The sequence below is a fragment of the Panthera leo genome, chromosome B4, assembly GCF_018350215.1.
Source record: "Panthera leo isolate Ple1 chromosome B4, P.leo_Ple1_pat1.1, whole genome shotgun sequence".
Classification (NCBI taxonomy): Eukaryota; Metazoa; Chordata; class Mammalia; order Carnivora; family Felidae; genus Panthera; species Panthera leo.
The window spans coordinates 119571925-119596904 of NC_056685.1; the positions used below are offsets into that span (position 1 = coordinate 119571925).

Here is a 24980-nt window from a genome sequence, read left to right on the forward strand (position 1 = left end):
AGTTATAATTGCATCAATGAAAAAGAACTAAGAAAATTTGATCAAGGAGGTAAAATACCTATACTCTGAAAACTAAACTAAAATATACTGATAAACGAAAGATGATGCAAATAAATGGAAAGGTATTCCTTGCTGGAAGGGAAGGGGCTGAAGGGACAAGCAAAATAGGTGAAGGGGATTAAGAGATACACACTTGCAGTTATAAAATAAATAAGGATGAGGATAAAAAGTATAGTATAAGAAATATAGTCAATAACATTGTAATAACATCATACGGTGACTGATTAGAACTATAGTTATTGTGAACATTGTATAATGTATGGAACTGTCATATCACTATGCTGTACACCTAAAACTAATATAACATTGTATGTCATCTATAATTCAATTTAAAAAGTTTTAAAAAATAGTGCTGCGATTGATATATTTTACAGATTTTTTTTCCTCTTTCTGAGCATTTCATTGGCATGGATAAGAAATTACTAGATATAAAATACTATATTGTTTTATGGTTCTTGATTCACATTACCAAGAAGATTTACAGAAACATTTCCACCTTCAGTCTATTGAATGCCTGTATCACCATGCCTTTATCATATACTTACCACAGGATTTTTTTAGAAAAAGTTTTAATCATTTCTTAAACTAAAATGTTATGATTTTATTTTGAACTTCTTTGATATACAGGGCTGCTAAACATTTCTCCTTTTGTTTGTTAGATATTAATTTTTTTCTTCATGAATCATTTATTCCTATTTTTTGCCTGTTCTTTTCCATGGACATATTAGCCTTCCTTGTGGTCTTGCAAGACCTCTTTGCATATTATAGTAATAACAATTTGATTGTTTATATTTATCATAAATATCTCTAACTCATTTGTTACTTGTTTTCCATTTTTTAACTTTGTTTATTTATTTTGAGAGAGAAAGAGATAGAGAATGAGCAGGGGAGGGACAGAGGAGAGAGAGAGCATCCCAAACAGGGTCCATGCTCTGTACTGACCCCAATGAAGGGCTGACCTCACCACCATGGCTTCATGACCTGGGATGAAATCAAGAGTTGGACAAATAACCAACTGAGCCACCCAGGTGCCTTACTTGCTTCCTATTTTAATTGGGTTTTTTTTGATGCAGTGTAGCGTTCAATTTTTATGTAGTCAAGGCTATTTATCTTTTCCTTTGAGATTACTTTCACAGCTTTTATGTTAAGTGAATGCTAGTGTCTCTGAAATTAAGTTTGAAATATTGACGGTATCTCTATCATTTCAAACATTCTGTTAGTTAATAGAGAAATGACGGCTGAGCTAATCATTTGTAACTGTTCTGACAGAAAAGAGAAAAAGGAAGGATAAGGATGAGAAGATAGAAAATATCTCTTTAGAGTTATTAACCACTTATCAATATTTTGTTAGAGTGTATTGCCTAATGTTTGTTTATATAATTTAACGTATTTAAAATTATGTCTTGTCTTGTCTCTCATTAACTTAATGATGCTCTTAATGTATTACTTCAATAATTGTAATTATTACATAGATATCTTTTTGTGTTGGCATCTTTATTGCATTTTAATGGAATACAGTGAAAGATATAAGACAGTTTTAGAGTGTCTTTCTGATATTTAAGAGACATGTGAGAGAAAAGTAATTGCAATTAAAATAGCAATATGATTTGGTACCTGGCTCAATTAAATTAAGTATTTATGGCCTGCTGTCACATACAACTTTCCTAAGCAGTCATGTCAAATTACATCAGTTAACCCTATGTTCACACAGCAAATAGTTATTGCCAAGTTCTTCACTAAACATCAAGAAGCAAAAAAGAGGAATTTCACAGACTAGTGGGGGATTATTTTCAATTTATGCTTTTATAAAGAGTAATACAATTAATATACTTTTCATAAATTTTCTCATCTCTTTGATGCATATACTTTTATAATACCCATATAAAAATGATATAGAAATAGACACATACTGCTTAAGGAACATAGTGGAAGGGCTAGAAATGCTTACATCTAACCATCTACTTGATACCTAGAAGGTATCTCAAACTTTGTATAGCCAAAACACAATTTTGATCCTTGCTCCTAATCCCTAGCAACACCAAAACAAAACAAACTCACCAAAACTCCCTAGATTCAACTAGATCTTGCCATTTCAGTAAATGATACCATAATTTGTACAGTGGCTCAAAGCCATAAACCTAGGCATGCTTGATTCATATCCTATATCCCCTGAATTCAACTCAATAATAAATAGTATGGTTTCTACTTTGAAAAGGTGTCTCAAAACCATCTACCTCTCTATACCTCCACTTTACCCCCCGGATCCAAACAACTACACTCTCTCTCCTGAACAAACCACAAAACCCTAATTATTTCCCCTGCTTTCAATTGCTCTCCATAAAGTATTCTCTAACCAGAGTGATCTTTTTAAAATGTAAATCAAATCGTGTCATATTCTTGCTTAAAGTTCTTTATTGGCCTCTAGCTGTACTTGGAATAAAATCTGCAGACCTACTTGGTTCCCCATTTTCCCAGCCTCATCTCAGAGCATATGTCAGGTCAAATATGTCAGCATAATGAATACATTATCTGCTCTTTCATGGCAAATTCACCTTATAGATTGCCTGTGATGGGGTAGATGCATGTTTAATTCAGGGGCAAAGTTACAGCAAGCACCCTTGGCCACTTATCTAGAATCACACTGTTCAAATCAGTTTTATCAGTAATAATAAAAAAAATATGAGATTTGATTTTAATTTGTCCAACTTCTGCAATCATCTCTCGACTGGTTCTGAATGTGGGAGAGAAAGAAAGCAGTGCAATTTGTCTCCTGAAACCTATTATATAAACTTTTTTATACCTCATAGTGCCTAGTATAATGACTGAAACTTATTGAATTGAATTCAATCAATGTAAGATAGATGATGCTAAAATAATACTATATTACAGTATGAATGAAAATATAGATCCTTCTATATTGAAAAATACAGATGAAAACTATAGTGAAAAATATAGATCCTTCAAATTATTTGCTTTTCAGTTTTAATCATTTAATAGCATTGATTTAAAACTTGTTTTTCAGCATGGTACAATATATGGTATACTTATTTTATACTTTTCCTCATACATGAGATAGGAATCATAATGGCCCTATTATCTCACATGGTTGCTCAGAGGATTAAGAGATATAGCTACCACTCTGAACATGCTAAATGAATGACACATATTTCTTGCTGAGTCAGCATGGCTTCCTTTCTCAACAGCATGAATTTGTGCAGAATGAGTAGAAAAATCAAACCAGAAGAGAATTGCTAGGATAAGTTATAAAGAAACATATCCAGTGACCTAGATCATGTTTCCCAAATTGTGTTTTGTGGATCACTAGTTGTGAAAAATATTAATGGGTTTCTAGGGGTAGTAGTGGGAGAGGGCTATAAAGAATCCTTTCATGAAGAAAAGTATTTAACCCTGTGTTTCCCCAATATATTTGATCATGGAAATCTTTTTTGCCCTCAAGATTATTATTCAGAATTAGTTTCCTTAGAGATTAGGATATTATGATTGAAGGGAGTAGGTAGAATATCTGGTGGCAACTTCTAGATTTATTAGAATATTCTGGTGAGGGGCGCCTGGGTGGCTCAGTCGGCTGAGCGTCCGGCTTCGGCTCAGGTCATGATCTCACGGTTTGTGAGTTCGAGCCCCGCGTCAGGCTCTGTGCTGACAGCTCGGAGCCTGGAGCCTGTTTCGGATTCTGTGTCTCTCTCTCTGCTCCTCCCCTGCTCATGCTCTGTCTCTGTCTCTCAAAAATAAATAAATAAACATTTAAAAAAAAAAAAAAAGAATATTCTGGTGAATTTGGCATAGCATTAAGTCAAAAAATTGTAAATGCCTTGCTTTTCCTATCCTTATCCCTAGACCATAGATCTACCACGTCATCTAACAAATTCCTATTCAAATGTAAGTTCAGTTTGAGTACTCCCTTCCAAAAATAGTTTCACTGCCCTTCACCCAACCATACTCACTGAATTTATTCAGATACATCTATTGACCATTAATTATGTATGAGGTATTGTTCTAGGTGCTGGGATTGAGCATTTAATTAAACATCATCATCATCATCATCATCATACAACACAGTTCTCCTCGTGGAACATCCATTCAAATCGGGAAGAAAGACACTGAACAAATCAACACATAAATACTAATTCAGGAGTGAAAAATGCTATAAAGGAAAAATAGCATAAAGGAGATAGAAATTAAAGTGGTGGTTACTTTATATTCAGTGGTCAGAGAAGGCTTCTCTCAGAAGGGTGGCATCTGAATAATGACCTAAAGAAAGAAAGATAATGAGCCATGAAGTCTCAGGGAGAAAGGCACTCCAGACAAGTGAATGATGAGTACAAAATTCCTAAAGCAGGAACTGTTTGGCTTATCTGAGGTAATGCAGGCAAGATGGCATGGACAGCATAAAGTAAGCTAGGCAGAGATGGAAGGAGAAAGATCAGGAGATCAAGTAGAGTCAAATTATTTAGGACATTGTATGCTTTTACACTGAGCGAGAGGGGAAAACATTGGAAGGTCAGCCAGGTGAATTGACATGATCTAATTTATAAAACTCTCCCGATTTGCAAAAGGACAATAAGGGCACAACATTCAATGCCAGGAACAGGGTAAGAGGCTTTTTCAAAAGTTCAGGCAAGAGATATTAATAGCTTACATGAGAGTGACAGAGAAGAGATGGTAAGAGAGTCCTGAGTCAAGAAGTATTTTGAAAGGAAAACTAGAGGACAATATTTAAACTTTTTGATCTCAGGACCCTTTTGCATCCTTAAAAATTATTGAGAATACTAAAAAGGTTTTATTCATGAGGGTCATGTCCATAAGTATTTAATATATTAAAAACTAAAACTGAGATACTTTTAAAACCTAAGAACATACAAGTGCACACAAAAGTGCACATTTGTATTACTATGAAAATAGTTTTGACCTCACAGACCTTCTAAAAGGGTCTTGGAAACTATCAGGGAGTCCTGAACCATACCTTAGGAATTGCTGGTCTATAGGGTTTTCTGAAGAATTGGAGGTGGGGATGTGAGAGAAAGAAAAGAAACAAGGATGACAAGTCTTTTAGCCTGGGCTGCCATTAACTGAAATACAAACTTTAGTGCTACCCATGTTAAAGTTAAAATGCTCTTTAGACAATCAATTAAGATTTAGAGGAGGTGGCTGGATATGGGCCTGGAGTTCAGGAAAGTAGTCAAGGCTGGAAATATAAATTTAGGAGTAATCAGCATACAGATAGCACTTAAAGCTCTGGAACTGGATATGAGTACATAGGGAGGGAGTGTAGATTGAAAAAATGATCCCTGGGGGCATTTAATCAATGAGTTCCATCAGTGAAATTCCAAACATCTGTTTAGAGCATAGTCTCCCTCCACTGATTAAATATTATTTTATGCATCTTCATAATCAAATCTCCTCTTATGACACCCAGCATACAGTAAGCACTGAACTATATTTATTGAATTAATGAATAAATAAAGTAACAGAGCAGTCTGTGGTACTTTCATAGCTACATTTCACGATATTAGAACAGACAAGGTTAGGAAACTGAAGTGATTAGTTTCAGATTTATACATCAGGTATACTATTCTTCATGTGGTCAAATAGGTTTCCATGAATTTAGAGGCAGAGGTAACTGGGGGCTTTTAACTTTACCCAGTGTGAGTCAGTAACAAGTGACCTAACTGGAGATATGAGAGTAGAATTCAAATTGTGGCCTGCCACTTAAGACATTTAGGCAATAATACCAACTCTACTTTCTGGACATTTTTATTTATTTATTTATTTTTAAATTTTAGTTAATATTCAGTGCAATATTGGTTTCAGGAGAATTCAGTGATTCATCACTTACATACAACACCCAGTGTTCCTCATAACATGTGACCTCCTTAATACCCATCACCCATCTAGCCCATCTCCCACCACCTCCCTCCATCAACCCTCAGTTTGTTCTCTATCATTACAAATCTCTTGTGGTTTCTCTCCTTCTCTCCTTTGTCCCCTCCCCTTCCCATATGTTCATCTATTTTGTTTCTTAAATTCCACCTATGGGTGAAATCATATGGTATTTGTCTTTCTCTGACTGCCTTATTTTGCTTAGCATAATACATTCTAGTTCCATCCACTTTATTGCAAGTGGCAAGATTTCATTCTTTTTGATGGCTGAGTAATATTCTTTGTATATATATGCCTGTCTTCTTTATCCATTCATCAGTTGATGGACATTTGGGCTTTCGCCCTAGTTTGGCTGTTGTTGATAATACTGCTATAAACATTGGGGTGCATGTACCCAATTGTCCAATTGCTGAATCATAAGGTATCTGCATTGTTAATTTTTTGAGGAACCTCCATACTATTCTCCAGAATGACTGCATCAGTTTACATTCCCACTAGCAGTGCAAAAGGATTCCCCTCTCTCTGCATCCTTGCCAACACATGATGTTTATTGTGTTGTTAATTTTATCCATTCTGACAGGTGTGAGGTGGTATCTCATCGTGATTTTGATTTGTATTTCTCTCCCGTTGAGTGATGTTGAGCATCTTTTCATGCGTCTATTAGACATCTAAATGTCTTCTTTGGAAAAGTGTCTATTCATGTCTTCTGCCCATTTCTTAACTGGGTTGTTTTTTGGGTAATGAGTTTGATAAATTCTTTATAGATTTTGGACACTAACCCTTATATGATGTTATTTGCAAATATCTTTTCCTATTCTGTAGGCTGACTTTTAGCTTTATTGTTTCCTTCACTGTGCAGAAGCTTTTTATCTTGAAGTCCTAATAGTTCATGTTTGCTTTCGTTTCCCTTGCCTCCAGAGACACATCTAGTAAGAAGTTGCTCCAGCCAAGTTCAAAGAGGTTGCTGCCTCATATTCTCCTCTAGGATTTTGATGGTTTCCTGTGTCACATTTAGGTCTTCAATCCATCTTGAACTTATTTTTGTGTATGGTATAAGAAAGTGGTCCAGTTTCATCCTTCTGCATGTTACTGTCCAATTTTCCCAACACCATTTGCTGAAGAGACTGTCTTTTTTCCTTTGGGTATTCTTTCCTACGTTGTCTCAGAATAGTTGACCAGATATTTGTGGGTCCATTTCTGGGTTTTCTATTCTGTTCCATTGATCTATGTGTCTGTTTTTGTGCTAAAACCATACTGTCTTGATGACTACAGCTTTGTAATATAGCCTGAAATCCGGAATCATGATGATTCCAGTTTTGTTTTCTTTTTCAGGATTGCTTTGGCTGTTTGGTGTGTTTTGTGGTTCCATACAAATTTTTAGAATTATTTGTTCTAGCTCTGTGAAGAATGCTGGTGGTATTTGATAGGGATTGCATTAAATGTGTAGATTGCTTTGGGTAGTGTAGACATTTTAACAATGTTTGTTCTTACAATCCATGAGGATGGAATGTCTTCTCATTTCTTTATGTCCTCTTCAATTTCTTTCGTAAGTCTTCTATAGTTTTCAGAGTGAAGATCTTTTACCTCTTTAGTTATGTCTATTCCTAGGTATATTGATTTTGGTGTAACTGTAAATGGGATTGAATTCCTTGATTTGTTTTTCTGCTGCTTCATTACTGGCATTTTATTTTTAAGATAATTTTTCCCAGAGAATTTTTCATCTATGCATTCTTATTCAGACTGCCTAGAGACGCTTAGAGAAACACATGTCAAATAATGGAATCCACTGAGATTTTTATGTATGTGGAAGAAAAACCCTGAATAACACAAAAGAAAGATCCCATTTAATAAGGGCTGTCATTGTCAATGGTATTCTGGGTACTAAATTCAAGGATTACATTTCTTGCTTAGAAAAAGAGATGAAAATTATTTTTTACATGTAGAAAATATCAATAGCAAATAATTCCTTGTTTTTCTGATAGATACTGAAGGATTTCACCAAAAGAAGATAAACGAAAATGAATAATATTCCACTGGTGTAGGAATGGCATGACCTTCATATAGACTGGTGGTGATTTCAGTCATTAATAGAAGATGCAGTTCATAGAGGATGCTTTCTAGATTCTGGATTTTTCCTCTCCTGCATTAGGTCAGGCTGACCCAATACTGTGCCAATTTATCTTCATTGGCTTCTCTCACATGCCAAATTTTAGGAGTTTATACTTCCTATTGCTCTCTTATGCAGAACTCTTAGGAATGAAATTCTGGAGTCAGTGATTACCCCATATTTGGCTAGCATCATCCTAGATAGATTCAAATGATTTGGGAAACTTTAAAAGTCTCCCACCTACATTTGTTAAAGTCCAAAGTTGCTATCATCTCATTTGTGAATGAGACCATAGGAGTAAGAAGATTGTCTGTCAAAGGCTGTATTTCAAATGTGGGCAAACATGATTTAACCACCACTGTAATAACAATTTGGGTTGCTATATGGTTTTACAATTTATACCACACTGTGGCACATTTTATCCGGTTTGAGTTTTACTAGGTAATCACATGAGGCAAATATCACTGACTTTACTGACAAATTGAGGTCATAAAGGTTACATAAGAGGCAGGTATGTGACAGAAGCATGATTAAAATTTAATTCCCATAAAAAGTCATATCCGAGAAAAATTTTATATATAATTCCATGAGTTTCATAGACCATCTACAGCCTATCCAAAAATACTGGGTTAAAAAGTCTTGCCTTTAGAGATATTGATTTAACTGGTCTGGGATTAGGACCAGATATTTTTTTAAAAGATCCCAGGAAATTCTAATTTGTCAAGGCCTACTGGCCAATTGTTGGGGTCACTAAATTCTTTTTCATTTTTTTTTCCCTTTCCAAATTGTTATTTCTTTCATCTAAGATTATTTTCTGTATTTTCTTATCTTTCTGCCTTTAATCTTCTTTCACTTAGCTTTGGTGGCAAGACTCCAAATTATTGAATACAGTCTTCTTTGTTTCCCAATTTTGGGGTAAAACCGTTGCCAACTATGTTTCTGCTCTTCTTCCTTTTTCCAATCTATTATTCTCCTTTTAAACTTCATCAAGTCTCTGGAATATCAATATTCCACCTTTATCATTTTCTCTCCAATGAGCTAATTAACATTAATAGACTACTGGATTTAGAAGACCAGAGCTCTTCCAGTCAGTGGCTTTGTAACCCTGGGAATTATTCGACCTTCTTAATCTCGGCCCCAATCAGTAAAATAAAGAAAAAAAGTGCCTACCTTGTAGGGTTTTTATAAGAAATAAATGAACACACACACACAATAATAAAAATAAATGGCTCAATACTCAACAATAAAAAAAATTTAAAGATTATTTCTTTGAAGGTCTTTTTATTCTTTATCTATTTTTGTGGCAACCCAATACAATGTTCTGTACTCTGAGTTATATGCCTTTGCTTTTTACATACCCACTCTTATTTCTAATTTTACAATTTAGCATATGTATTCTATAACCCCCAGTGCCCAGCAAAATGTTATTCTAGATTTGGCAGGAATTTTATGTAACCCCATAATGGAAGGGAGAGATACTATGGTTTATTATTAAATTAATTTATTACTACCTCATTAAACACAAAAAATAAAGAAGAATATCTGAAATATTTAATTCCTTGAGGTTGAGATATCACCTGATTTAAAGAGTCCATCATAAGTAGGAATTCAGAAGCAGCTCATCTTTCTTTTTTTTTTTTTAGTTTTCTTTTTCAATATATGAAGTTTATTGTCAAATTGGTTTCCATACAACACCCAGTGCTCATCCCAAAAGGTGCCCTCCTCAGTACCCATCACCCACCCTCCCCTCCCTCCCACCCCCCATCAACCCTCAGTTTGTTCTCAGTTTTTAAGAGTCTCTTATGCTTTGGCTCTCTTCCACTCTAACCTCTTTTTTTTTTCCTTCCCCTCCCCCATGGGTTTCTGTTAAGTTTCTCAGGATCCTGAGAAGCTCATCTTTCTTTAAATTATCTATCTCCCTTAGTCTTTTGTGAGAACTGGACCCTTGACTTTTTCTTTTCTTTATCCCTAGGCCTGTTTGCTTCTTTTTGATAGGGTCCCTCCTTATCTACAGAAGAATGCAGCCTAAAGTAATTTCATTCTGTTGAATTCTACTTAGGATGGGATTTAAATTATGTGGTAGGATCTGGACAATACCAGGAACACCTCAAGACGATCAGAACTTTCATATTGATCAGGTTGACTTCTTGTTAGCATCTACCTATGTTCATTAAAATGTTATAATGTTCAATATTAAGTACATGCTTGGATGATCTCAGTACTATTGTACTAAGTCTCTCTTTCTGCCTCCACCTACAGCCACTTCTCAAATGCCCTCCTCTGTAATTTAACACTTGATGTGTGTTATAAAACAGGAGAAAGAAACAGAAAAACCCATCAGGCTAAAACCACCACCAAGGGCACAGCTCAAGAATCCAGTGCTCTAACAGTTAATGCTTTATCTAACATGTTTCTGGCATCCAGCAATGCCAAGAGTGTTTGTATTAGGAAGCTAATTACATTTATTTATTTTTTATTTTTTTTTAATGTTTATTTATTTTTGAGACAGGGAGAGGCAGAGCATGAACGGGGGAGGGTCAGAGAGAGGGAGACACAGAATCTGAAAGAGGCTCCAGGCTCTGAGCTGTCAGCACAGAGCCTGACACGGGGCTCGAACTTACGGGACCGTGAGATCATGACCTGAGCCGAAGTTGGCCGCTTAACCGACTGAGCCACCCAGGTGCCCCGGAAGCTAATTACATTTAGTCAGTCCTCCCATTATGAAATTTAACATTTTAGTCCCCATCACTCGTCTCCCAAATCAACTTTTAGTTTCCTCTTTCTCATTCTCTACAACCAAGTTTAATTTCTTGCATCAAAAATAAAAGAAAAACTATTTCATCAATTTTGCCCTTCCTTCAACACACTGGCATACTACTTTCTTTCCTTTTACAAGCAAATTATTCAAAAGATTAATCTGCAGTCAATGTACTGCTTTTCTCCAACTCTTCAACTCTCCATATCATAAGCTTCTACCTTCTCCACTTGAAGGAAATTGTATTCTTGAAGGCCTTTGCCCTCAAAATCACCAAATAAAGTGACATTTTGATCTCCCTTACCTTATCACCCTATAAGTTTTGACAATGTTGACTAATCTCTTCTTCAACTTTCTTTTCTCTTTTTATGTTCATGATAATGTTTGGCCTTTTCTCTTTTATATCTCTCAGTGCTCCTTCTCTCTTTTGCTAAGGCCTTCTTCCTGAAGTGTATGTGAAGAAGTTACTTAAACTTCCTGGTTCTCAATTTTCTCATCTACAAAATTAAAATAATAATATCAACTCCAAAAATTTATGAAAATTAAATTATATTATGTGCTCAACAAATATTATATTCCTTAAGTGTAAACATTTCCCAGCATTCTGTCTTTGGTACTATCTCCCTTCACCAGCAAATTCTATAAATGACTGTAAAATCTTTACCCTAAACTCCTACCTCTCTCACCAGAGCTCTACTCCAATATTTCCAATTTGCATATCATGCCCAACATTCAACACATTTACAAAACCAAATTTATCATCCTTCTCCCTCACCAAAATGAACTTCTGCTCAAGTCTTTCCTATATCTATAAATATCATTCCAAAATCCCAGCCGACTGGGTTCAAGTCATTAGTCATCTCTGACTCCCTTAGATCTAATCCATCTCTCCGTACACTAATGCTTTATCCAAATTGTCTTTTGCATCAAATACTACAGAAAAAAGATAAAACATCATAACTAAGTCATATTTATCCCAGAAATGCAAAGTTGAATTAACATTAGTAAATAAAGAATGTAACTTATCACATTGATGGAACAAAAGAAAAAAATTTTATGATTATATAAATATATACAGAAAGAAAGAAAATATCAATACCTTTTTATGTTATAACCTCTCAGCAAAATAGGAGTAGAAGGGTACATACAAAAAACTTATAGTTGATATTATGTTTAATACTGAATTCTTTCCATCAAAGTTAGAGAACAAGACAAGGACTTTTAGTTTTACCACTTCTACATCATTGCATTGTAGTCACAGCAGTAAGAAAAAGAAAAAGAAGGTATAAAGACTAGAAAAGAAGTAAAACCATCATTATTCTCAATGACAGAAAAAACTCTAAGAAATTAAAAAGAAACTACTATAACTTTTAAATGAAATTATCCAGGTGGTAGGATACAAGGATAAAATAAAATTCAATTGCATTTCTATGTACCAACACAATTGGAAAGTGAAAGTAATAAACAATACTAAAGCATTAAATCAACTCAATGAAGACAAGAAAGTCTTTTTCTGAGTAGGAAAGTAATGCATCTCAACTCCTACCTCACACCATACAACAACAATTTGAGATGAATCATGAACTAAATGTAAAAGCAAGAACCAGAAATCTTCTGTAAAAAATATAGGTGCACATATTCACTACCTGGACAAGACCCAAAAAGCACTAGCCATGAAAGACGACAATTGATAAATTGGATATCACCAAAATTAAAACATTCTGTTCACCAAATTCACCATTAAAAATATTTAGGTAAATCACAGACTGAGGAAAAATATTTGCAGTGCAGAAACCTGACAAAGGACTCATATCTTTAGGAATTACAAGACAACTTATAAATAATTACTACAACCAGAAATTTAAACAACTCCATTAAAAAAAACTTGAATAGGCGCTCCTCAAAAGATCTAAGAATGGTCAATAACCACAAGAAAAGGTGCTCAATATTATTAGTTACAAGAAAAATGCAAATTAAAACTATAATGAGAAATCTTTTCACACCCATAAGAATGATTAAAGTAAAAAAAATTTAAAAGTCTAATACACCAAAAGTCTGAGAGAATGTGGAGAAACTAAAATTCTCACACCTTTCTCTTGTGATTATAAAATGGAACAACTACTCTGAAAAGTTCTTGGGAAGTTTCTTATAAAGTTATTTACTCATCTACTTTATGACCTAACAATTCCACTCTTCGGTATGTATACAAAAACATATGCCCATAAAAGGATTTGAATGTGAGTATTCACAGCACATTCGTTCAAAATATCAAACAGCAGGAAAACAACACAAGTATCAATCAACAGGAAAATGGATAAACAAATTGTACTATATTAATCCAAGAGAATACTACTCAGCAATAAAGGAACAATATGAGTGAATCCCAAAAACATTATGTTGAGTGAAAAAAGTCAGACATTGACATACACAAAACACACACTGGAGGATTCCATTTATGTAAAGTCCAAGAATAGACCATTCTAATCTATGGCAATAACAATCAGAAAGAAGTTGTTTTCGGGGCACTTGGATGGCTCAGTTGGTTAAGGAACCAACTTCGACTCAGGTCATGATCTCTTGCTGTGAGTATAAAGCCCCATGTCAGTCTGTGCTGACAGCTCAGAGCCTGGAGCCTGCTTGGGATTCTGTGTCTCCATCTCTCTCTGCCCTTCCCCCACTCACACTCTGTGTCTCTCTGTCTTTCAAACATGAATAAACATTAAAAAAGAAGAAAGAAAGAAAGAAAGAAAGAAAGAAAGAAAGAAAGAAAGAAAGAAAGAAAGTTGCTTTCAAGGAGGGAATGGGGGTAGTTGATTGAAAAGGGGCATGAAGCAACTTTCAGGGATGATGACAATGTTTTAATATCTTGCTTTGAGTGGTGATTACACCTACATATGCAATGGTCAAAATTCATTAAATTTTGTTTTATTCTTCAGTTGGGGAGAAAAAAAAGATGCTTCACCAAGAAAACATTTTAAAAGAAGAAAAGTTATTGCAAGAAGCATGTAATTAGTAGAAAGAAGAAAACTTGGTGTGTCAACAGACTTACCTAAAATTTTTTTCAACGGCAATATTTTTTCAAGTGTTTTAAAGTCCATTTTTTGAGTTTCAAAATAATTTTATTTTCAAATATAAGTAAATAAACCCACCCTTGTGAATTCATTTAAATAGAAAAACTCAGCCTTGTGGGTCAATATAGTGGAGAAAAACAAAGAATAACCAGTAGCATATAAATATTTCAGTGTCTGTTAATTGAAAATAGAATGCTTCATAATCTGGACATTTTTAAGACATGAAAGAGCCCAAAGAGGCAAAGGTAAAAAGATCAAACACAAGATGCAGAACTAACAGCTGTGACTTAGTGAGTTAATAAATACGCTGAATAAATCAAACTCAACAAAGCACTGCAAGTTGGTAGCTTCCAAGTAATTAACACACCAACCAGAAACACATGCAATGTGTAATCAGGCCTACCTCATTTTGACAGCAAGGACTCTTTGGTTACAATGGATATTCTCCATTAATAGGTAGTCATGGAAAGGATGTTAGGTAAAGGCATGCATGAAGCAAAGGGGAAGTAACCTAACTTGCTCTATCTAAGCAGTCTTTATTTGCAGTGAATGAGATGAAAGTTCTGTTTTCATTTCCATCTATTCTATCATTTCTATTTATTCTTTCTCATTCTTCTTACAATAAGACTGAATACATCTACTACTAACATCTGGGCAAATAAATGTAAATTCATGGATAACAGTTGTATTTATACTTTTGTTTCCAAGGCTCATCAACAGTTTCAAGAGTGAAATGATCATTTCAACCATGTTATTAATTTCTAATTAGTAAATAAAAAAAACGTATTTGAATACTACCACAAGTCATTCTAACTTCACATTTCCTACATTTCCACACATAAAGCCAGAATTAGCAGACACTTTAGAGGATTAAATCTGTGATCAAAATATAGGCTCTTATATAAGCTAACCAATAATTATCTTTTCTTTGGAACAGTTAACTCTTGACAATGTTCCATCTCTGATACACCTGTGACTTGTCAGAGCACACCAGGGAGTCTGTTACACTGTCCATCTAGCTATCCCCCATCCATGCCCTCTAGTCTCCAAACCCTTTCTTGAAATCATGTGTCTGACCTATACTCCCTCATAATTACCTCCACTTGAGTCTTCTACTTCCTGCTCTCTGCCATGAATATGGAGCCCAGAAGATCAGAAGAAATAAGTAAAACACCAAAGTCTTTGAGACAAGAGTAAGAGTAGTCCAAGTGAGGTTATATTATTTGCCAACTATACACCTTAGCTGCTACTGTTCTATTACATACATACTTTCAGGCTGCACTGGTTCAAATTTAAATACCATCATCATTAGTTTCCTGAATTTCTCACTTCATTTTTTTTTCCTTCCTAAATCATCATTATAACATCTAAGAAAGGAAGGTAGAATCAGTTGCCTTCATAAACATTTAATAAAGGACAGAACCAAGGAATAGAGTCAAAAGGAATTTCTGGCTTTCATACTACCAATACTTTTTTTCAGTTTACCTAAAATAAACTAAAATAGAATAGAGAATGCAAAGAAGGATTTACAGAATAAGATCCTTTAGAATTGGTTAGATTACAAATATGTAGAAAGAAAATCTGCTTTTTATTCACTGAGTGGCTAAATGCATTTACATTAGATAGTTTATGCTGATGTAAAAATAAATGTGTTTAGTAATGGATGTTAACATATATATAAGATAATCTCTTACCTAAGTAATTAAAAATGCTGAAAATGTAATTGCTGCACAATAACACTAGGAACGCCTTCATATAATGAGAGAACAAGTGAAGACAAATGTGACATTTAGCATCTAAATCTGGCTTTAATGAGGTTTATGTCTTGAAGCAAATGAAGTAGATCAAATTTTTCTGGAAGAAAAGAAGAGATCTTTGAAGACACTTCCTCTTCCACACAGTTGGACACTGTGAAATGTTACCTTGCCAAAATGAACTTGTAAGTTCCATCCTCATACAGATGTTGTACAACCTCAAGAAGATTTTTCTAACCTCTGAGCAGGAGGAGACAACTATTATACTGAAGGGAAAAAAAGGAACTTGAATCAGTTGCACAATTAGCCCCTTTGTAGTGTCAACAGCTTTATTCATAACGCATTATCACATTCCCTTGAAATTAATGATGGTTAAATGAAACTATTTATATGCAAGTGTTCTATAAATATAGTGAATATTTAAAGTCAAAATGCTATTTATTGATGAGGATGATTATAATGAAAATAAACTAAAATAAATCATACTGAAGAAGGTAAGATATTAAGCAAATCATTGCTCATTTAGACCAAAACAGTCTTAAAAAGAGACATTTGTCTCACAAATTGGCTCAAAGGATTTGCTCATACTATATATCTAAGTGGATGGTGAATGGCATTGATTGGATCCAAAGTCCCCCTCTCTTGGATTTTATGAGGCCCATTCAGAATGAGCCAGGTTGAGAACACCACCAATTCCATGTTCTGAGTCCATCTGTTGGCAAAAATATAATGCAAACAGCTTTATAAGTGCTATTTTCAATGAAATATCACAGAACAGCTTGTCCCAATGATATTTCTAAAGCTTGCCTGCAAACCGCCTACTGGAAAATCCAACTGAAAGAGAAGAGGGAAGAGAAAGAAACCCATACATACAAGTGACAGAAATGAAAAAAGGACAAAAGGTAGAGAGAGACATGCTAGACAAAAGTGAGCACTGGAGAAAAATAAGGTGCAATGAGGGGTGCAATATTAAACATGGACAAAAGGAGGGGCGCCTGGGTGGCTTAGTTGGTTAAATGTCTGACTTCAGCTCAAGTAATGATCTCGGCAGTTTGTGAGTTCAAGCCCTGCATCAGGCTCTGTGCTGATAGCTCAGAGCCTGGAGCCTGCTTTGGATTCTGTGTCTCCCTCTCTCTCTGCCCCTCCGCCTCTCACACTCTGTCTCTCTCTCTTTCAAAAATAAATAAATATTAAAAGAAATTTTTTAAACAAGGACAAAAGGCAACCACAAGGAAGAGAGAATTTAAAGAAAATATATCAAAACAACTTAGGTTGGAAGATGGAGAGGTGATCACAAATAATGCAGCATGTTGAGAGAAGTGAAGACAAAAGGAGCATGAAAACCCAGAAAACATGTAATAGTTTAATAATTGGAGCATAATTATTAAAATGTAGTGAGAGAAAAGTGATATGAAATAGTCAATTTTCTAAGTTTCACTTGTTTTTTCACGTGATATATAAATTCATTTTTCCAAAAGCTAGTATGGATTTCAGTATCTGTCATCAACTCCAAGGTTAGGAAGCATCCTCTTCCAAGTCTCTTCTTTTAATCTAAAAATCTATTTGCATATCATAAAATAGTCCAAGCACTGCAATATAAGCAGTATACATGCAATGATTCCAAAACAAAATACACTACTGCAGGTGATGTCATCTGGGCACTTACCTGGGGTCGAATAACTTTTACAATATTTTTGAGGGCAGTGTCAGGGGATGGAGGTGAGCAGTCGGGTGTTGGGCCTGTTGAGCTGTTTCTATGGTTACTACTTCCTGGAGCAGTAATTGCTACCTCAGATGCATTATCTGTGAATAAAAATAGAACTGCCATAAACCTTATCACTCAGTTTACCTTTTAAGACTTGAAATTACTTTAGTGAACATGAATTGAGAATTCAGCTTAAAATTGGTATCAATTACAAGATCATAATGAGGAATATAGATAGCAGTATATTTTAAAGATAATGTTTACTGAATGCTTTACTTTCTTTTGGAATGGTAAATATCATACACTGTAGTATTATTCCAAAAAGGAAGAGTATTATTATTCAATTCATGATAGATACCCAACACAGCTATTAAGACTGCCTTTACTATACAAAGGGCAAAACTTCACCTTAACTAAAAAGAATATGATTTTTTATATTATTGGGCTAAATTTTCGCCATAATCTTTCATATGGGTATTGATATTTATTAAAGTGGAAGTTTCATATCTTCCTGAGTCATAAAACCCAAATTCAAGCCTCCTGAAAGCACGTCCCCCAGAAATCCCTCAAACTATAGAGAACCATCCCGGTGAATTAAAATTGAGGAAAAACTGACATGTGTGAACAATGGTTTTACAATGTAGACTAACACAAAACAATCACACCCAGATAAACACATCTTCTATAATCAAGCTAATCGAGTGAAATTTCAAAAATCTAAATTATTTCTCTCTTTTGCTCAGTATGAGGGTCAAAGGAAAAATAAAGTGATGACTTTAAAATCAGCAACATGCATAAAACTCTCTTCTTAAATTTTTATCAAAACAAAATAACAAAAAAGATGCAGTTTTAGAATGTTTAAAACACTTGGAAAAGGATGGGAAAGTTCCAAAAATAACTCTTGGTAGCACATAGAAGTTATATTATTTTAACAACAATTTGACAATCCTCTATAGCTTTGTTTGGAAACTGTTGTAAGCTCAAATCTAAAACAAATTACTTCCTTGTTATGTTTTTAATTAGTTCCCAATAAGTTTCTGTTCTAGACAGCTGAATTGATGCAAAGACTGAGACTGTCAATTCCTTACGGACCTGCAAGGTTTTGTATTCTATGGCAATTGCCTACAGTCCCAAGTAAAAAGTAGTAAGTTATGAAGATGCCTCTTGCTCATAAAAACTGAGGGGATGAAAACTCTACCCACATAAAAACATAATTCAGTTTCACTGGGGAGTCCAGACATAGGCTTATGAAACAAAAATATATAAGTGTGATATATTGAATTAAATAGATCATTTATTAAATAAGTCTTAACAGTGTCCAGAGCTTACTCTTGACTCAGGTTTAATGGATAAGGTGAGATCTGAATTAGCATCTCAAGAAACACAGAGTTCCCAAAGACAGTAATATGGGGTGGTCTTCTGACTAGGATATAATTGGTATGAGTAACTACTGAAACAGAGACAAAATGTCAGTCAGCAAGACAATGAAAAGAAGTCCTGATTCTCTCCAATTTGTCCCTCCCTTTCATTCATTCAACCATACATCTAAAATCATTTATTTGGGGGCAACTATGTATCAGGTATTATGTTATGTTCTAAGGATAAATGGAAAAGAGCCTCTAGGCAGAGGGTAGAGGGTAGGGAAAGATAGGTGGAGCACAGAGGACTTTTAGGGCAGTAAAACTATTCTGTATGATATGGTAACAGTGGATACATGTCATTATACATTTGCCTAAACCCATCAAGAGTGAATCTTAGCATAAACTATGGACATTGGACGATAATGATGGGTCAATGTAGATTCACTGATTGTAACAAATGTACCAGTATGGTGGGTGGGTCATGTCCATAGTGGGGGAAGCTGTGCTTGTGTGGGGGCAGGGTACAAGAGAAACCTCGATACCCGATGCTCAATTTTTCTACAAACCTAAAACTGCTTTGAAAAATTAAGTTTAATAAAATGTTTAAAAATCCATGCCCTTAAGAAGTATACAGTGAAATGTGATATCAGAATTGTAGACAAAGTATAATGCCATATAACTTGAGATTTTATAACAGATAAATGAAGCCTAATGAAAAAGCAAGGGAGGAACAATCATCAGACTGGCTGGGAAGGAAGAGGCTGTGAAAGGCTTCAGTTTTCAGGCAAGAAAGCTGGGACAGATCATAAAACATAAGGGCATGGAGATAAAAAGAGCATAGATAAAGATATTGTTTTATGTTAGGAAGAAGCTGGAGATAAGTTTCAATAAGTAAAAGGAAGTTTTGTTGGTATATTGTGTATATTTAATTCTGAAGTGATATAGTAATAATAATAGCTAATGTTTACTGAACTCCAGTGAAATAATGTTAGAGTCTTTATTTTCATTATTTATTCTCTCTTTTGTATATTCATTGTTGTCTTTCTGTGTTGCATTCTGAATAGTTTTTTATACTCATTTTCCAGTTTATTAGCTCTTTTTCGGCAATGTCGAGTCTGCTATCAAACTATTTTCTTAATTTCACTGATACTTCACATTTCTAAAATTTCTATTTGGTTCTTTTTCAAATATGCAACATCACCATTTGGCATTTTTCAATTTCCTAACAATTTCTTTTTTTTTTTTTAATTTTTTTTTTTACATTGATATATTTTTGAGAGACAGAGACAGATCATGAAGAGGGGAGGAGCAGAGAGAGAGGGAGACACAGAATCTGAAGCAGGCTCCAGGCTCTGAGCTGTCAGCACAGAGCCTGACATGGGGCTTGAACTCACAAATTGCAAGATCATGACCTAGGCCGAAGTCGGATGCTTAACCGACTGAGCCATCCAGGAGCCCCTAGTTTCCTGACAATTTCAAGCTTGTTTTTATTTAGTGGAAAATAGCAAGCAATTATTGTTGTTGTTGTTAATCTGTGCCTGATAATTCCAATACCTGAAGTCTTCATGGATCCGTTTCTGTATCTCTGGCTCTCACTCATGGTATTTCATTCCATTATCTGTCTCATCTTCAATTCTGTGCTATTTGCTACTCAACTTTTGTTAGCACAAGATAAACAACACTAAATCCAATTCTTTGCCTTTTAGCAAATGCTACTATAAAAAAGCATACAAACTTACATTCTAATACCAGATACTGAAGTCTGTGGAAAACTTGTCTGCTCAATGTTGGACAATTTATTTAACCTCTCTGGACTTCAGTTTTCTTAACTTTAAAAATGAAAATGATTAATAACTGTCTAGAAGAAAGTTATTGTTTACGTGTGCAGATAAAATGAGAGAATACATATGAAAATTAAATAGCATGCTATCAGGCACATAGCATGGGTTTTATTTTTCCCTATGATGCCAAATATCAAAGAATAAAATAAAACATAGAAGAGGAAAGAAAATTTAGAAAGAAAAGCAAAAAAAAAAAAATTAAACACTAATGCTTTACAGATAATACATCTAGAGTAAAGACTGTGACTACTTGGGTAGATTTTGAGACCAATATCTGTTAGCTATTAACACAAATTGGTAGAGACAGAATTTAATTCCAGGGATAAGATATAATCCCTTGAGGAATGATTCACTGCAAGGGCTGGTCCTGGTGACTACCCTTGTGTCAAAGTCAGAAAAACTGAGGCGTATTTCATGCAGACTATAAGGCAAAAGCTTTTTAATGTTTCTTATAAGTAATTTAATACATAGTACAAGACAGTGGGTAATCAAGTACTAAATTATTTAGAAAAGACTGTAAATGTCTCCATCTTCTGAATCCACGATCTGTACCATTACACTGATAATTTGATTTCATAGTACCTTGTATTGTTCATTATCTCTTTCAGACTAGGCTATATTTTTGCAGACACTTATATTTTCCTTATCCCCTCCATGGCTCTTAGATTAATGCCTTTAAAAATACTAAATGAAATAAAGTGAATAAAGCAAAACCTGTGTGTCAATGGCAACCATCAAAAATGCCCTTGATTAAATGGAGAAAGGTGATCTGGCTTTTGTAATTCCATGGCCTTTTTTTGGAGAAAATCCAAATGAGAAGCATAATTTATATATCTTTTATTATATAATTTATAAAAATACCAATTATCCAGTGGAATTTGCAAAATGACAGCCTGTATCCAAGACAGTTTTACATGGTCAACCTACATTTTACACCTGCAGCTACAAAACATTGCTGATGAAAAGGAAATGAGGTGTGTAAAAACTGCTTAGAGAAAATTACTAAACATACCTGCAATTTCAAATTGAAATAAGAGACCTATCTTTTAGTCAGTTCCTCTCACTACACATTAGATTAGCATTATGACTGTCCACGTTCTCTAAAATAACAAGCTTAGAAAAAGTCTTCTAACTTACTTGAGCTTTTATTTTTTTTAATTATAATTTTTTTAATGTTTATTTATTTTTGAGAGAGACAGAGACAGAATGTGAGTGGGCTGGAGCAGAGAGAGGGAGGCACAGAATCTGAAGCAGGCTCCAGGCTCCGAGCTGTCAGCACAGAGCCTAACGCGGGGCTTGAACTCACGAGCTGTGAGATCATGACCTGAGCCAAAGTTGGACGCTCAACCAACTGAGCCACCTAGGCATCCCAAGCTTTTAGAAGTATTCTGTGAATATGAAATAATTCATGTACAATGTTACAGAATAGAATTTAACATCATTCACTAGCATGTAGTGAGCAGTTAAAGCACAGGAACCATGCTAATTGGTATGTAGCCGACAAACAGAACTGAGATTACTTCTGGCTGGGAATTCAAGAAAAGTGTCATGGCAGAGGTCTCTGACAGATTAGCAAAATTCATACATGAAGAGATGAGAGGGAAGGGCATTCCAGAGATGGAAGTATGATGAGTAAAAGGTAGAGAGATAGAAAAGAATTAGGCACATTTGTGGAAGGAATAAAGAGTTCAGTTTGAATAGGATATTCATGGAGGAAATACCAAGAAATGGAAGGGTCATAAACAACACACCTGAGCTTTGAAATCAGATGAACCTAACCTGAAATCCTGCCATATTCTTTTATGGAAGTATAATTGACATACAATATCCCATTAGTATTTGGTGTACATCAAAGTGATTCAATATTTTTACATATTATGAAATGATCCTCACAGTAAGTATAGTTACCAACTGTCACCATACATTTTTATCAATTCATCTATAGACACACAACCCAAGGGTTGTTTCCATATCTTGGCTATTGTAAATAATGCTACAATGAACATAGGGGTGCATATATCCATTTGAATTGGTGTTTTCATTTTCTTTGTACAAATATCCTGAGGTGGAACTGCTGGCTTCCATGACAGTTCTATTTTTAATTTTTTGAGGAACTTTGCGAGGTATTGTTTTCCATAGTGGCTGCATTAATTGATCCACATCTTGCAACATTTGTTATTTTTTGTCTTTTTAATAATAGCCAATCTGAATGGTGTGATATGAGTATTGCTACACCAGCTTTCTTTTTGTTTCAATGCCTTAACTTTCAGTCTATGTGTGCCTTCAGATCTGAAGTGCATCTCTTGTAGGCAGCATATAGATGGGTATTTTTTTTAACCTTCAGACACCTTATGTCTTTTAACTGGAACACTTAGTCCATTAACATTTGAAGTATTCATTGATAGATGAGTACTTGTTGACATTTTGTTAATTGTTAATTGTTTTCAAATTGTTTTTGAAACAATTTTTCTTTTTCTGGCCTCCTTCCTTGTGATTTGGTGGTTTTCTTTAGTGTTATGTTTAGGTTTCTTTATCTTTATTTTTTTTTTTTTGTATCCATTGTAGGTTTTGGTTTGTGGTTACCATAAGGTACTAGCATGTGTGCATGTATGTGTGCGTGCGCATATGTGTGTGTGTGTGTGTAGTCTATTTTAAGCTGAGAGTTGCTTAAACACATTCTATAAGCACTACATTTCTGCTTTTCACCTCCCCCCAACATTTTATGTTTTGACATCATATTTTACATCTTTTATTTTGTGTATCCCTTAGCTACTCAATGTACTTATAGTTGATTTTGCTATTTTTGTCTTTTAATTGTCATACTAGATTTTTAAGTGGTTATATATATTTGCCTTGACCAATGAGATTTTTTTCTTTTATATATTTTCTTATTTCTAATTAGGGCCTTTTCTTTTCTGATTAAAGAAGACCCTTTAACATTTCTTGTAGGACTGGTTTAGTGGTGATGAACTCCTTTAGTTTTTGCTTGTCTGGGATGTGATACAGTATGAGTAAGGTGTCAGTGAGAACAACAAACTATGGCTAGCTTCAACAATTTCGAAGACTGGATCCTTGAGCTATGGAGCCACCAAGCCAACCCCGGGCTTCTTATGCCTAGAATGTTATATGAGAGAGCAATATGTTCTATGGTGTTAAAGCCATAATTATTTTGGATATCTGTAACAGCAGTCAAATTTATATCCTAACGAATGCATGGGGCAAGAGAGCTATCAGTGAGGGAGTAGATTGTGTTAGCAGGGTAAACATTTGCTATCTTGTTTTCATCTGATGCCAGTGAAATTTATATTTGATTATGACATTGTATAAGGGAAGGTAATCATTATTGTTATAATAAAAAATGGTAAAAATCCTAACTAACAAAGGGGAAAATTAACAATAAGTCAATGAAACCAGAAAAATAAGAAAAAAGAATAAAAGAGAAAAAATAAACTAAAATAAATAAGAAACATAAAATGAAAGTAATAAAATCAAGTATATCAGTTGTGGACATCAGTTCTAATGGAAAGAATTATCCCCCAACAAAAACAGAGATGGCTGCAATTTAGTGTCAGCTGGGTCTGTGGTTTCATCTCAGGTTTGACCAGGAACAGTTGGCTTCACTCACATGGTTGTTGGCAGCACTGGATTTTCATGAACTGTTGGGCTGAAAGCCTTATTTTCTCTCTGGCTATTGACTAGAAGCTTCCCTGTTCCCTGCCATGTGGGTCTCTCTACAGAGGCTCACAATGGGACAATGGCTTGCATCAGAGTGAGTAAGCCAGAGAGCAAGAGAAAACTAGCAAGACAGAAGCCAGAGCTCTTTTGTAACCTGATCTTGGAAGTGACACCTATTATTCTTGCCATCTTCTCCTCATTAGAAACAAGTCACTAGGTCCAGTCCACATATCAGGGGTAGGAATTGCACAAGGGCATAAATATCAGTAGGTGAGATAATTAGGAGTTATCTTAGAGACTTAATATCACAGTCCTGCAGGAAAAAGCTACTCTCAAACTACTGATGGCAACAGAAATGGATACAGCCATTTTGGAAAGCAATAGCATTAAGATCAGTGTCTCTTGATAGCACGGCCAACTTACCTTGGTTTGCTAGGTTCTTTCTCACTTTTAAACCTGGAAGTCCTATATCCTGGGAACCCCTTCAGTCCTGGGCCTTGGTTAGTCACCCTACTCTGGAGCCAGGCTGTGGGGTTTAAATCATGACTCCACACTTACTAGCAATGTGAACTTGGGTAAGTTACTTAATTTCTCTGTGCCTCAGTTTCCTTATCTGTAAAATAAAAATAATAATAGCATATTTGTGGAAACTAAATGAGATAATACATGTAAAGTGCTTAAAGCAATGTATGGCACATAAAAAGTGCCCAATGATATTAAATATATTAAAATATACATATCCTTTCACTAGGG

At 34.7% G+C, this 24980-nt stretch overlaps 1 protein-coding gene across 18 annotated transcripts in view; it reads right to left on the bottom strand.

The window, feature by feature from the left end:
- Positions 1-24980, bottom strand: part of ANKS1B (ankyrin repeat and sterile alpha motif domain containing 1B) — a 1079782-nt gene that overhangs the window by 621172 nt on the left and 433630 nt on the right. For 13 of the 18 annotated variants that reach the window (XM_042947477.1, XM_042947476.1, XM_042947473.1 and 10 more), the window contains one exon: positions 17312-17448. In XM_042947477.1, coding sequence (XP_042803411.1) covers positions 17312-17448 — 137 coding nt within the window. Of the gene's footprint in view, positions 1-11124; positions 11198-14988; positions 15042-15813; positions 15888-17311; positions 17449-24177; positions 24267-24650; positions 24727-24980 lie in introns of those variants that run through there. The other 5 variants (XM_042947484.1, XM_042947483.1, XM_042947485.1 and 2 more) reach the window with 5 other exon arrangements.